At 36.8% G+C, this 13,616-nt stretch overlaps 1 protein-coding gene across 7 annotated transcripts; it reads right to left on the bottom strand.

The window, feature by feature from the left end:
* Positions 1–563: 563 nt before the first annotated feature.
* LOC18443563 (ABC transporter C family member 8) lies at positions 564–12,414 on the bottom strand. 7 transcript variants are annotated; one of them, XR_016055821.1, is made up of 13 exons: positions 12,106–12,325; positions 8,577–10,516; positions 7,679–7,999; positions 6,647–6,733; positions 5,951–6,553; positions 5,672–5,836; positions 5,325–5,429; positions 4,862–5,156; positions 4,189–4,403; positions 3,646–3,951; positions 3,430–3,493; positions 3,045–3,284; positions 564–928 (listed from the first exon to the last, which is right to left on the bottom strand). XR_016055821.1 is itself a non-coding variant. In XM_088867281.1 (12 exons), exons 3-12 carry the CDS (start codon positions 7,907–7,909, stop codon positions 825–827), a joined length of 2,310 nt encoding a protein of 769 aa, XP_088723407.1. In that variant the 5' UTR covers positions 7,910–7,999; positions 10,478–10,516; positions 12,106–12,414; the 3' UTR covers positions 564–824. The 7 variants fall into 7 exon arrangements, 6 of the variants coding, with proteins under 6 accessions (XP_088723407.1, XP_088723406.1, XP_006853811.2 ...); XM_088867281.1 differs by lacking the exon at positions 5,325–5,429 and having other exon boundaries at positions 10,478–10,516; positions 12,106–12,414; XM_088867280.1 differs by lacking the exon at positions 5,325–5,429 and having other exon boundaries at positions 8,399–10,516.
* Positions 12,415–13,616: the final 1,202 nt, after the last annotated feature.

Genomic DNA, 13,616 nt, shown 5'->3' with positions numbered 1-13,616 from the left:
AGTTGGGGTTCGGACCTGATGCAAAAATTAAAATACCTACGCATTTAATTATATTTAAATATATTTCATACATTGGCCCGATAAATATTACCGAACCTAAACCCGAACCCAAATTCAAATAGTATTCGCGTCCAAGATTTGAACCAAGATCCAACCCATCAGGTCTAGTTTTTGGACCCATATTCGAACCAAAATCGAGGCTACCCCTTGAATCTCTATAATTATTGAATTTGGTACGTGTCATCATCTCAATAGGACGCACCTAAAAAAAATATAAAAACAATATTTCCAATAAATTAAAATAACCAAAATACCTCTAAAACTTTCAGAAGTATTTTGGTCATTTTATTTTTTGAAAAATATTATTTTGTATTTTTTTTTTACATGTGAAAATTTAAAAGTTGAGTAGATGCCCAAAATTTGGTGTCAAATTTTTTTGTAGAAAAACATGAAAAATAAAAAGATGTAGACGCGTGACATTGTAATTGGATGCATCTCAACAGTTCATTCAGATCTCATGGCTAGATAAAGGAAAGTATATAATTACTGTACATTAGGGGAAGTGTAGAAAGCGTGCCCATAATAATAAATAGATCCTTCAACGATCTCGGTATAAGAATTGCATTATCCTCCAAAGTATGCCTTTCACAAGACATTGCACATAAATACATATATGGCTATCAAGCAATGGTGTCACCAATGCAGTATATCTAGGAGGAAAAAACCTTACAATTCAGACAGACATGCACCTCTCTCTCTCTCTCTCCCCTTACGATTCAGACAGACATGCATCTCTCTCTCTACACCAAACGTCAAAGGATTTATTATGCCCTCCTATTACTGTGGGCCCAGTACTCAGCCACTAGCCTAGCAAAGGAGGAGTTAGTTTCCATAAGTTTCCACGGCTTATCATATTCTACAAGCTCCCCTGTCAACCAAGTCGATACATATCAGTTTAGCTTAAATAAAAGTAAAAGAGTTGAGACATTAAAAGCAAGAGTCAAGCAAAAGAGAAGCGCAGAAAATCATCTGAAAAATGAAAACAAACAATGCTAAATAACAAGAGGCCTTTCGATAACGAAAAAAGTTTATACAATGCATCAACCTTATTCCGTAAAAGTAAGGTATGCCTTGAAAACCCATTGGAAAATGTTGTTTTGACATTGGAAAACCCCCTGATTGATCATCACGACCTCCAGCTGTATGAATATGAAAATAAAGGAATGCAATTCCTAAAAATGATGCATCTTCTAACAATTTATCTGGATTCTCAGTTGTTCATAGATCTACTCAATCTACACAATTATTGGAGTTTTATAGTTCAGGATTAGAGGTGGAAATAGATTTTCGGGTTATTGTGGGGGTTTCCAACACAGTAACTGCATCCTACGGCAGCGTTTGGAGGTCCACTTACTTTGATTGTTTAAGGTTGATGCCTTACACAAACGTAGATAAAACCTTGTTGTTTTTAACTGTTTTATGTTACATCCTTCTATACTTTTAGCTTTAGTCTTTGCGCCTTCATTAGATATCATGAATAGTTCGTACCAATAACACTCAAATGGTAAGGGCTACAAGCCTAGAGTTACTTCGATTCAAGTCTGTAAAGAATAGGACAGGCAACTAAGCAATCCAGTAAGGCAACATGTATGAGGAGAATTGCAAATGAAGTAACAGGGCATATCACATAGGTGTTGTGTATAGTGTAGGATACAGACTGAATATCCCCCATGGGTCCTCTTTGACTGGCAGTGAACATGACTTGTTTTGCTCTGCTTTAAATTTTGCCACAACCCATAAGCCAACTCGGCTCATGTTCACCATCCGTTGATGAGAACAGGCAGTGGTGATTATGTACCATCCTATACACACAAGGTGCACTTCTATTGTGGGTTTAGCATATGGAGCCATGAAGAATAAATAAAGTCAAGCCAATGACAAGGTAACTATACGATCATGTAGACTATAATTCCCAACAAACACCTCCTCAATCAACACAAGATGAAGCCAAAGGAATTAAAATGCTAACAATGTCATGTAAGATATAAGATTTTTATTGTTTTTTTCTTTTTTTTAGTAGACCAGAGGAAACCCCTACCCTTGGCTGAAAATGCTAACAACGTTATCTACGATGTAAGGATATATATATATATATATATATATATATATATATATATATATATATATATATATATATAATGAGACCATTTACCTTTAGTATAAGAAGGTCACAATTACTTACAACCATCTGATGTGAAATCTGATAGCTTGAATGTATCACAAAGTTCAAGAAGAATTCTTTTGAAATTTGAGCTTGGTCATTGAAATAAATGCAGCCACCCAATTTTACATCCAATGGTTAAGATTAATAGTGACCACTTTGTACCAAAGGTAAATGGTCTAATTATATACTTTTCACAGAATAGTATAATCCCAATGGCCCAGATTGAATCCAATCTAACGACTGAGAGTATTTGAATTTTAATTTTTTTTTCTACAAATCCAAATCATTTGAAATTTTAGGTGAATATTCTTCTCATCAAGCCGCACCTAATAAAAATATAAAAAAAATAATCCACAAAATTAAAAATGGCTAAAATACCCCCAAAAATTTATGGGAGCATTTTAGTCTTTTTTCATGTAAAATATTTTTTTAATATTTTTCGAATATTCACCAATTTTTTATCAACACAAGTCTAAAATTTTAAGTAATTTGGATTTGTAGAAAAAAAATTAAAATTCAAATACTATCGGGCATCCGTGATTGTTAGATCGGCTCAGATTTAATCTGGGCCATTGGGCTCATTTTTCTTGTGAGCCCATTGGCTCACAGAAGCATTTTCCATATATATATATATATATATATATATATATATATATATATATATATATATAACCACTACCATTGATAGAAATAATTCAAGGTGTCACGTTGTGGCGCTCCGCCCCCCTGACCACCCAATCTTGAGCCCATTCCTAAGATAATTTTGTGTATCTTATATATACAAGAAAAACGCTACTGAGGATGGTCGAGGAAAGAGTACCGTTATAAAGAACCATCACCATATCACTATCTGTAACTGTTGGAACTCTGTGTGCGACAGTTATGATGGTACAATTTGGGAATTCCTTTCTGATGACCTTTTGGAGGAGAGCATCTGTTGTGGTGTCTATGGATGCAGTTGCTTCATCAAGAACCAATATTTTGTTCCTCCTAAGCAAGACTCGACCAAGGCAAAAAAGCTGGCGCTGACCTGCGCTCCAATTCTCTCCTTCATCGCTAACTGTCAATATCCAAAGCATAGTGCAGAATCAACAATTCTGGTTGAAATGTTTTTCTTTTTCTTATCTTTGCATGAATAAAAGTTCAAATGTTCTGAAATTCAAACTAGCACATCAAACAGAGATAACCAACAACATTAAACAAACCAGAAGAATCAAGAAGGTCGGGAAGGCTCCGGATGGTGCTCATCAATTCGCACTTCTCTATGGCCTGCAAAGAATCACATATAGACGTCACTATGGCTTATCTTATTTTACCCATATAGTTTGATTTATAAACGAGAAAAGGTCAAATCAACCATCTTGAACCAAGAAGTTCAACAGTTATTATAGGGGCACGAATCAAGAAATGATTCAATTCACCTCCCATATCTCATGGTCACTGTATAGGCCCAGAGGATCCAAGTTACTTCTTACAGTACCCTTGAAAAGAGTAGGCTCTTGGGGTATGATACTAAGATTAGTCCGAACATCCCTAAGACCAATTGAGCAAATGTCCAGTCCATCTATGAGGATCTTTCCACTAGCTGGTTCAACCAGACGGAACAAGGCACTTATCAATGTTGTTTTTCCACTACCCGTTCTTCCAACAACTCCCACTCTCTTGCCTTCTTCAAATGTGCACGTGATCCCTTTGAGAACTAGTGGAGAATTTGGTCTATACTTTATCTGAAAGTGAAAAAGCAAAGGAAGAACACTAATAGATTAGAAACTAAAAAAAAAAAAGGAAAGAAGGTTCCATAGAGTTTATGATGACAATAATGACCATTGGAACTTCTTAGAAAGGTTTTCATTTTTCCTCTTTGCCTTTTTTGATTTATGGTTGTCTAAGGGTAAAACAATGGAAATTGGATCTTTTTAGTTGTTAATATTTGGGTTTCTAGGTTCTTCAGTGACTTTCATTACCTTCAAGTCCAGTAAATCAATCCTCCCTTTGACAGGCCAAGAAGCTGGTGGCCTGTTCTCATTAATGATTGCAGGTGGTTCGGAAAGAAGGGTCATGAATTGCTTTATGCGTTCAACCGAGATGATATAGTTGGCAAGTGTGCATTGCCACCGAGTTGTAAATATTTGGCAAGCACTCATGCTCAGGGCATAAGAGAGTGACAAGCCCACAAATCCTGTGCAAACCAGCCATTCACCAACAAATAAACTATTAGATGAAGTAAATCTTCTGGGATCTATCACAACCAGATAAAATTGAGGAAGGAAGCAAAGGTATATAAGGTTGTCTAAGATTTTTAACAACACAGACAGAATACCCACATTTGCAAGTTGAAAATGGAAACTTAGCTACTCCATAGTAAAGAGAAAAACAGGAAAATGGACACTAAGATACTACATTCTATGGGCGTCATCACCATCAAACTGTGAAGGGAGAGAGTGTGGGACCATCCATAACATGAAATGAGCCCAATGGTGGATACCACTCACTTTCTCCACCACCATCCACCATTTCAGTAGACCATCACAACCCCAGTTGTTCAAGGTTTCCCCGGGTCTACTGCATTACAGTATCACTTCACAATAGCAGCAGTCAAGCAATGATAGAAATCCAAAGGTTTACTGGAAAACATACCAGGACTTATGGTACTTGGATGGAGAAAAACAAGGAAAATTGTAGCAGTGAATAAAATGATATTTTGCAGAGCCTCCACCCTCAGAAGCAACCACTCCATGGCCACATTTGAATAAAAGAAGAGCCTTGCGTCTGTGTCTATAAGATTAAGATTGTGCTGAATGAACCTTTCTAGCATAGCAAAAGCCCTAATGGTGACTACCCCAAGCGATGTCTCGGCAGTGCAGTTCAAAATGGGGGCCCTTGTTGTCCCATTAATTCTCACTAATTCCCTCACTGACGCTAGATAGTACCCCTTGAACATAATCAACAAACTTGGATTAGAAAGGATCTCTCGGATACAGTAATAGGTTTACATATTTGAACAGAAGATTGAACAAAAAGAAGCCAATGCAACCAAGATTTAAATAATTACTATCACTTGTTCTATAATAATTGGGTTGCATCAGTGTTTGTATCTTACTGTCTGGTACTTTTATTAGCCGACAATGAAATCAAAGATGTCTTAGAAAAAGCCCTGTATTTTCTTCTCAATAAATCAATGATGTGGTATGGATCATGCAAACTCCTGCATAAATAAATGGAAGTAGACCAGGATCAAATGGACTATGGAACCATAGTCTATCGTTCATGGGAAGACCATAGTCCATTGGATCATCACCATACAACGAATTAATGAACAGTAATGGAGAGAGGCAGGACCCACCTTTCGCTGAAGTCCTGTCTGGTGGATCACACTCTCGCCATTACCATCCATGATTTCAACAGATGGTGATCACACTCACACAAATAAACAACAAAAGCTTTTACCTGAATATAGAACGTAATTAACATAACGGGAACTGCCATGACAAGAACTTGCCATGTCACAGTGCACATGACGATCAGAATTGAGACAATCTCGAGCATTGGAACCAAAGAAAAATTGATGGAATATGGGATGTCAAAGTCTACCAAGCTCATATCAGAGGATGCCTGCAACTCAGAGTTTCCGTTGATAAGTTCATTAAAAAAAATTTTATGGCATTACAAATTGAAAAATCAAAGGGCATTCTTTATCAGGGAACCACAAGCATAGGGAATCTTTACCCTGGTCAAGATCCGGCCTACAGGTGTGGAATCGAAAAATGACATTGGAGCATTGAATATTGAATCCATGAAACCAGAGAAGAAGGATTTCGAAGCCCTTAGACCAAGAAGGGCCGTAAAGAAGGACCTCAGGTAAATAAAAACTAAACTGCTCATTGACATTGCAGAGTATACTCCAATAAAAACTCTACTGCTGATCTGAGGAATAAGAACGGCCACTGCCAACCAGTAAGTTGATAATGTTTGCAATAGAAGAAACACACATTGAACTAGTATAACTGAAGAAAGAAGAACCCATCCCCTTGCAATACTTATATAATCAACAAACGGTTTCAAACCCACATCACCAATCTCCTTCTCTTCATCTTGTATCAGCTGGTTAGAAGACAGCCCCTTCAGTGAAATTTCCCCTTCATCTTTTCCTTTCTCGGGCTGCAACCCACTATTAATTTTACAAGATTCAATCAAATGTCCCAGGTTTGGAGGTTGATCCAATGCTGTCATGGCTTCTTGGTGAGCATTAACAAGCTTCTCAAACATCATGCCAGTCCTCAACAGCCCTCCATAGCTCCCTGATTGTGTGATACGCCCACCTTCTAAAACCTTAAGCAGTCACAAACAAAAGTTAGTTTTGTAACATTATCTCAGTCCACAAATACTTAGTATATTTAGAGTCTTGTTGGAAGTCTTGATTACCAGAATTTCGTCAACCGCCGCCAGAAATTCAACCTGATGAGTCACAAGAACAACAGTTTTCTTTGACAGGGCCGATTTCACACAGTCCTGCAAATATGCATTATTTTAGCCTTCAAGTCACCATAGAAAGCATATGACTGGAAACAGAATGCAAGAGAGAAAAACTAAGAAGGTCAAGCATCTCCTATCTCCTACGCATCTCCCAAAATGGTTGCATATTAATGCTTCAGTCTAGCCAACTTATCAATTTAATTTTCATAATTCTTGGTTGCTATTTTAGTGTTCCTAATATTGGAGGGTAGAAAAATTTGTAATATCATTCATTTACCATGTAGGTGTTTGTGTATACTTTATGGAAAAAGTTTATATAAATGTGAGGCTCTAAACAATCAAATTAGGGCGCACCTCAAAATTTTCACTAGAAGAGGTTCTTTTGATGCCCAAATATCCTCAAATTTATCATCTCAACATCAAGATGCATGGACATGAGAAAAAAAAGATTTCAATTTTTGGAAATAGTGCATCTTGTAATGTATTTTTGGACAGTCAATTTTTAAGATTTTCAAGATTTCTTAGATATGCTCGATCTACATTATTGAAGATTTAAATTTTATAATTAGTGATGAAAATATATTTTTAAGGCAATCACAAAGATTTCCAGTATTGAAACCACATTTCTAGACACTATTTGAAAGTGCGCTCTATTTTGGCTGTTTAGAGCCTCGGCTCTATACAAACTGCACCCATACTTTATTTCTTATATTCTTTAGGTTGCAATGTGTAAGGAGCCTCAGTTGTAAACTTGTAATGTTACTTATAAAGGTAAAATGACTAAAACTATGTTGTACATACATTGCCTATTCAAAGTTCATTCGAAGACTAAGGAAAACACAATACAATCACCACCATCTTGTAATCCCTACTCTAATCCTCTCACTCCTACTCTCTACAACATACCAAAAAAAAAACAAAATTAGTGAAATATAAAGAATAGGGATAAAAAGAAATTGAATGAGCACATTGTTTCCTTACATTAAAAAGGATGGCAGCCGTGTGTGCATCAACAGCACTAAAAGGGTCGTCAAGAAGGTAGACATCAGCATCATTGTAGACAGCTCTAGCAAGCTGAAGTCTTTGTTTCTGACCACCACTCAAATTGAGTCCCCTCTCTCCAATTATTGTGAGATCACCATGTTCAAAATTGTTCAGATCCTTGTCCAAAGCACAAGCTCCTATGGCCTTATAATAACTGGTCTTGTCCATTGGTTTCCCATAGAGTATATTATCACGAATTGTCCCGCTCTGTATCCAAGCTGTTTGGGCAACATAAGCAACAGAACCATTGATTTGAGCCTACACAGATAAAAAGTGTGGGCCAACAATTAATTGTTATCGTACATGCATCCAATACTCAACTATAGTTTTTGGATCACTGAAAATATTTTATTTGTTTTGCTTGTGCATGATAACAGTAATCTGTCTACCTATCTACTGCTCCATGTTTTTCATTGACTTTGAATTTCATCCAGCTTAAACACATATGTGCACATGAAAGCGCATGCATGTGTGCGTACACACTATTGGTTTGGCCTTCTTGCATGCATGGGCCATTACAAGTCATTAATTGCAAAAACAATTGTTTGCCAAAATTAATCTAATGGGCTTATGAATGTCCAAATATTAACATACGATAAATAAAAAATGGGGAGGAAAGTATATTACAATCCGGTGGACAATGAAAAGGGCCATCACCTTCTAGTGAAGTGATGGATGGCTATGGAGAGAGCAGGACCCACCATTTGGGTCGCCTGATTCCAATCAGTCTTACTCTCTCACGACAACCATCCATCATCATTTGGCTGTGCTAACCCTGAGGAACATGGCTTTTGAGGATTATAGCATAGTTCCAAACTACTAATAACAAACTCACTGATCCAGAGACATTCGGTATCTCGCCAAGCATGGCATATAGAAGTGCAGATTTTCCTGAACCAACAGGGCCACAAACTGCTACTTTGCTCCCTCTTGTTATTTCCAAGTTAACATCCCTTAGTGTAGGAATGTTTTCATAGGGGTTCCAACTGAAAATTCCATCAGTTATCTTCACATCGTAATCAGAACCATTAAAATGACACCTTCTGATATTCTCCATCTTTAACTCATCCTCCAACAAGAAACGGCCAATCCGATGCATTGAAATCATCACCTGAATTATAACAGTGAAGGCCTCAGGGAGCAACCTTACAGGTTCGCACATAACCCTCAGTGCAGCCAAAACAGTGAAAATTGTGCTAGCATTCAAAGCAGCAGTCCCCATAATGGCACAGCTTGCAAATATCACAGAAGAAACAAACACAGGTGCCATCCAAAAGAACAGAATTCCAAAGGTCTTCTTCATCTGGGCAGAAGTTAACCATTTGAATTCATTCTCTCTCATAGAGAGAATGCGACCCTTGAATTTCTCCTCCCAAGCCTGCAACTTGATGATCTTCATGTTGTTTAGGACCTCTGAAGTGGCCCGAAGCCTCTCGTCTTGGGCGTTCATAAATTGGGTCTGGCAGTTTTGAAGTATCTTAGCAATGGGAATGTTTAACAAAGAGAGAATTATGATTGGAACCAAGCCAGGAAGAGCACTCCAGCCAACAATTAGAAAGAGAACTAGTACGGCAAAGATCAGCTGAAGAAGGGAGCTCCAAGCTGTGTGTAACCACCATGGAAATTCCCCAAGCCGATAACAATCAACACCAATATAGTTCACAATTTCCCCTGTTGAATGTCTCCTCCTTCCCAAACTAGAGAGCTTAAGCTGCTTACTATAGATAGCTGCCATTATAGCTGATCTCATCTTCATACCTGTCCTCCTAGACCCAAAATACCAATGCCTTTGAGAGAGAGATTCTACGACCTTCAAGATTCCTAATGTTCCTACTAATAAGAATCCTTTGTACAATTCGCGCTTCTCATGGCCCATAAATTTCACAAATGAATATAGTAACAATGGACAAACCGAAGTTGAGACTGCTCTAAGAAATGCATAGATACCAGTGAACACCATCTCTTTAGAGTAACAATCACTCAAAGCTTTGAAGACCAAATTGTCGGTATCCCCTCTTTCTCTACGGACTTCCCAGGCCTTAGAGAAGGCCTCATAGGCCAGAAGAGCCTTGTCTTCTATTGCTAAAGGTGGAACGTCATCAATGTTTAAAGGTTTGGTGTAGCCCAATCGTAGTAAAGGATTGACCCAAGAAAATGTGAGGGAACTTAAGAACCTTCTTGTGTTACATGGTTCTATTGCTTTTCTGCCATGTTTATTCAATAGAGATTGGGACAAATCTTTTGTTTCTGTGTGATGAGAGAAAAGAACTCCAAGAAGTTTTAATGCACAGAAAAGAAGCAACAAGCTTATGGGCCAAGATACCAAGTCTAGGATCTTAAGTGAATGTGCACTCACTAAGAGCTTAATGTTTAAGGCAGATACAAGGAGAGAGAAGAAGACCCACCAAACCAAACTCAGGATTTTCACCCATTTGAACTTCCGAATGATAAGAGAGACTGATAAAGCTATCCAAACTAATCCCCTCACAAAATAAAGAGTCCAACTCCAAAACAAGGAGCTCTCAGGTTTCCATAGAAGAATCCATAAGCCATCAGCAAAACATACAACACCAACAGTAGCACAAAATACTGAAATGATAATGAATAACCCTGATCTGTGTGTTTCTAAATGGATTGTGTGATTCCTGAGGCTAGAAACTATCAAAACCAGAAAGAAAAGAATGAGGAAGAATATATTTAAACCATCTATTACACCACTTAGAACACATGTTGAACCTGATTTCAGTTCCACCCCACATATCCATGAAAGTCTCTCTGCATATACCAAAGAGAACAAAGAAATAGTTAAGTCATCAATTGAATATCTAAACGCTCCAGAATAGAAACTAAAGATCCAAGTGGATATGTCAGACAAAAGGAAATAAAAATCCCACAATTATATTGCCAGGCATCATCCCTTCCCAATCTAAATTCCTTTATAGTGTATCATTAGAGTGCTAGTATGAAACTAAAAATAAAATAAACCACGGAAAGTTCTCTAAAATGAAAGTTCAAAATAAACCATGGAAAGTTCTCTAAAATGAAAGTTCAAACCCATGATAGCTTTTGGAATTCTGCAATTTTCCGCTGATATTGGAAATCAATCCAATATGTTTACATTGAATTCTTATCATTTTTTTGGATAATTTATCTGCATACGAGGTAGGAATGGAACCGAGACATAATGTTGTGGCTCCACCACCCTCACAAGCCATGCCCCAATAAATACTTTACATTGTTTTTTACTAGAATTGCCTCATTTTTTATATTACAAACTCATAATTCAGCAGAAAATCCAGCATTCAGCACTCTGTCCAACTTTATATCAATCTGAAAATCGTATTCTGGAAATAAATTTTGTCCCAAAATCTAGCCTCAGCCAAAACAGTTCCTCGATTAAGGTCTAAAAATGGAAGAGAAAAAGAATTTCAATTAAAACAAGAGAAGTGTAAAATGAAATTCAAACATACCAACCAATTATTTTAACAGCAAAAAAAGAGGATGAAGAAAGATAACAGCAAAAAAAAGGAAAAGAGAAAATAGAATTACATGCCAAGAATGAAGAATCATAACATTGTAAAATGTATATCAATTAAAATGTAAAATATCAAAATTAATCGCATATCAATAAAATGCATCCTGGATATAAAGTACTTGAATTACACAAAAGGCAATTTGATCAAATAAGTTAAAAGAGACATAGACTCAAATACTCACTGAACCCCATGATCAAAGAAACTGCAAGAGAAGAAATCCAAAAGCAGGAAATAAAGCAATCCAAGGATTGAAGGCCAAAGTCACCAAGTAGGTAATTGTTGTGTTGAGTCCGTGGATTCAAGTTGTAGAAGGAAATTCTTGAGAGAGAAAGAAGGTTTCACAATTCATATTTTTACTCTCTTTGTCTTCTCTATTATCTATTTTCAATTTTGCAAATGATAAAAGCTCCATAAAGCTGTACATGTCAAACACTATGAGTGAATATTTCACAATGAACTGATGAGGAGTGTGTGGATGTGTGAGAGAGGGAGAGGAAGAAAGGAGAAGAACCAAGAACAAGAACAACTAGAAAACAAACAAGTCACGTATATGTACAACCAGGAGTAAAGAGACATGCAAATCAAAGGGTTAGATTCGTGATGGCCCGAACCCTGACCATAAGAAATCTGAGAAATCTTACACGTAAACACTAACCAGAGTCTTAAATGCTACATATAAATATAAATATAGTTTATAAAATTGTTGTACAACCAACTCGTCTTAAACTCGAGTTACTGACCGAGGCCCCTCTCGGCAGAGTTTCAGAACCATGGAAAGCAATGAATAACCACGGAGAAGAAGAAGAGAAAACGGAAAGAGCCAACTACCTTGTAGACTCTTTGAGAATCCCATTTTCTCAGATTGTGTCAACTCGAGCAGGCTGTTTGATCTTTTAAATCCTCAACTGATCCATGAATCGACAATGAGGTTAAGGCGCGCCTTGAAAATTCATTAGAAAGGATTGTTTCGATGCTGTTTAATCATCAAATTTTATAATTATATATTAAAATAAATTTTCAGACCAGTTAGGATGTACTATTTGAAAGTGTATCGTAAACCACACCCTTTTCATATTAATACTGACCCCCTCACGAAAGCAACCCGACATTAAAATGATTCAGCGTGGTCCCCTAGACTTTGAAACATATCCGTAATAATATAAGGGAAAATTGTATAAAATCCTAAAAAATGGAGCTTCTAAGCAATTTACCAAACCTTATCCCTAACAAAAAAAAACTAAAATACCCCTCCGTTGATGAAAATCCTTGGGGGGAAGAATAGACCCCCTCTTAGGATTAAAGGCAGTGTCTTTAGACTATCGATCGCAAAGATCAGGCTATTACTATAACGGTAAAAACTCTGTAAATTTTTGTGTACTTTTTTATGGCCATGAAACCCTTCTTAAAGAGAGATGGAGGAGGCCGTTCTCTAACGTTCGGCTTCCTCCTCAAATTTCTAAAAAAACGTGGCTCTATAATCCTGAGAAGTGGGTGGTTACTTTCTAGCCGTTAAATAATGACACTTTCTCTCTAAGAAGCCTCTCTTTTTTAGTGATAAGCATTAAATTATAAGAGAGAAAAATATTGTACGTTTAAAAGGCCCCATGGCCACACACATACTAACATCTCCCACTTGGCCATGAGTGTCAGATATATTGAAATATCATAAAATCTTTACCACTTAATGAATTTAACATTTATGTGCATATTTTTGTCATAAGACTTTCAAGCAAGTGCGATTATACATCTCATAACAAAAAATATCCAAAGTCATATCATAGTTTTTCACGCTAATGCAGTTTTTCCTCTCATGACCAAAACATCAAAAAATATCTCATTTGGGAGTTCCTGCCTTAAATAGTTTCAAGTCCCATCAAAACTTCATGTTTTGATAATATTTTTGCACTCACTCCCTTTGTTAAAGGGTCAGCAATCATATCTGAAGATGGCAAATAACTTACAGTTATTTCATTCTTTCCAATAATATCATAAATATAATGATAATCAATTTCAATGTGCTTACCCTTGGAACCATAAGCTCTATTTCTAATTGATGAAATAGCAGCCTGATTACACAAAAAATTTTACCAGGTCCGTCGGCTATATCCAGCTTCCAATAATTTATGAAGCGTTTAATCCAGACGGCATAAGTTGTAGCAATGCTACAAGCAATATATTCGGCTTTCATAGTATACCGAGCTACACAACCTTGTTTCTTATTAGACCAAGAAATACATCCACCATCAAAGAGGAATACAACTCTTGAGGTTGATTTTCTATCATCTGGGTCTCCTACAACATCTGCATCAGAGTATCCAGAAACCTCTAAGTTGTCAGCT

The sequence above is a fragment of the Amborella trichopoda genome, chromosome 5 (assembly GCF_054954075.1).
Source record: "Amborella trichopoda isolate Santa Cruz 75 chromosome 5, AtrichopodaSantaCruz75HAP2 v2.0, whole genome shotgun sequence".
In the NCBI taxonomy this organism is placed as follows: Eukaryota; Viridiplantae; Streptophyta; class Magnoliopsida; order Amborellales; family Amborellaceae; genus Amborella; species Amborella trichopoda.
Note: the sequence above shows the minus strand (reverse complement) of the source record. Positions and strands in the feature narration are given on the sequence as shown.

Excerpts from the sequence above, each read along its gene's own strand:
- LOC18443563 (XM_006853749.4), bottom strand. The coding sequence starts at position 12,130 with ATGGGATTCTCAAAGAGTCTACAAG. Across the intron at positions 10,517-12,105 it reads ATTCTCAAAGAGTCTACAAG|AGAGACTTTCATGGATATGT; the intron begins GTAGTTGGCTCT and ends TGGTATATGCAG. Across the intron at positions 5,157-5,671 it reads TAATTACGTTCTATATTCAG|GGGTACTATCTAGCGTCAGT; the intron begins GTAAAAGCTTTT and ends ATTATGTTCAAG.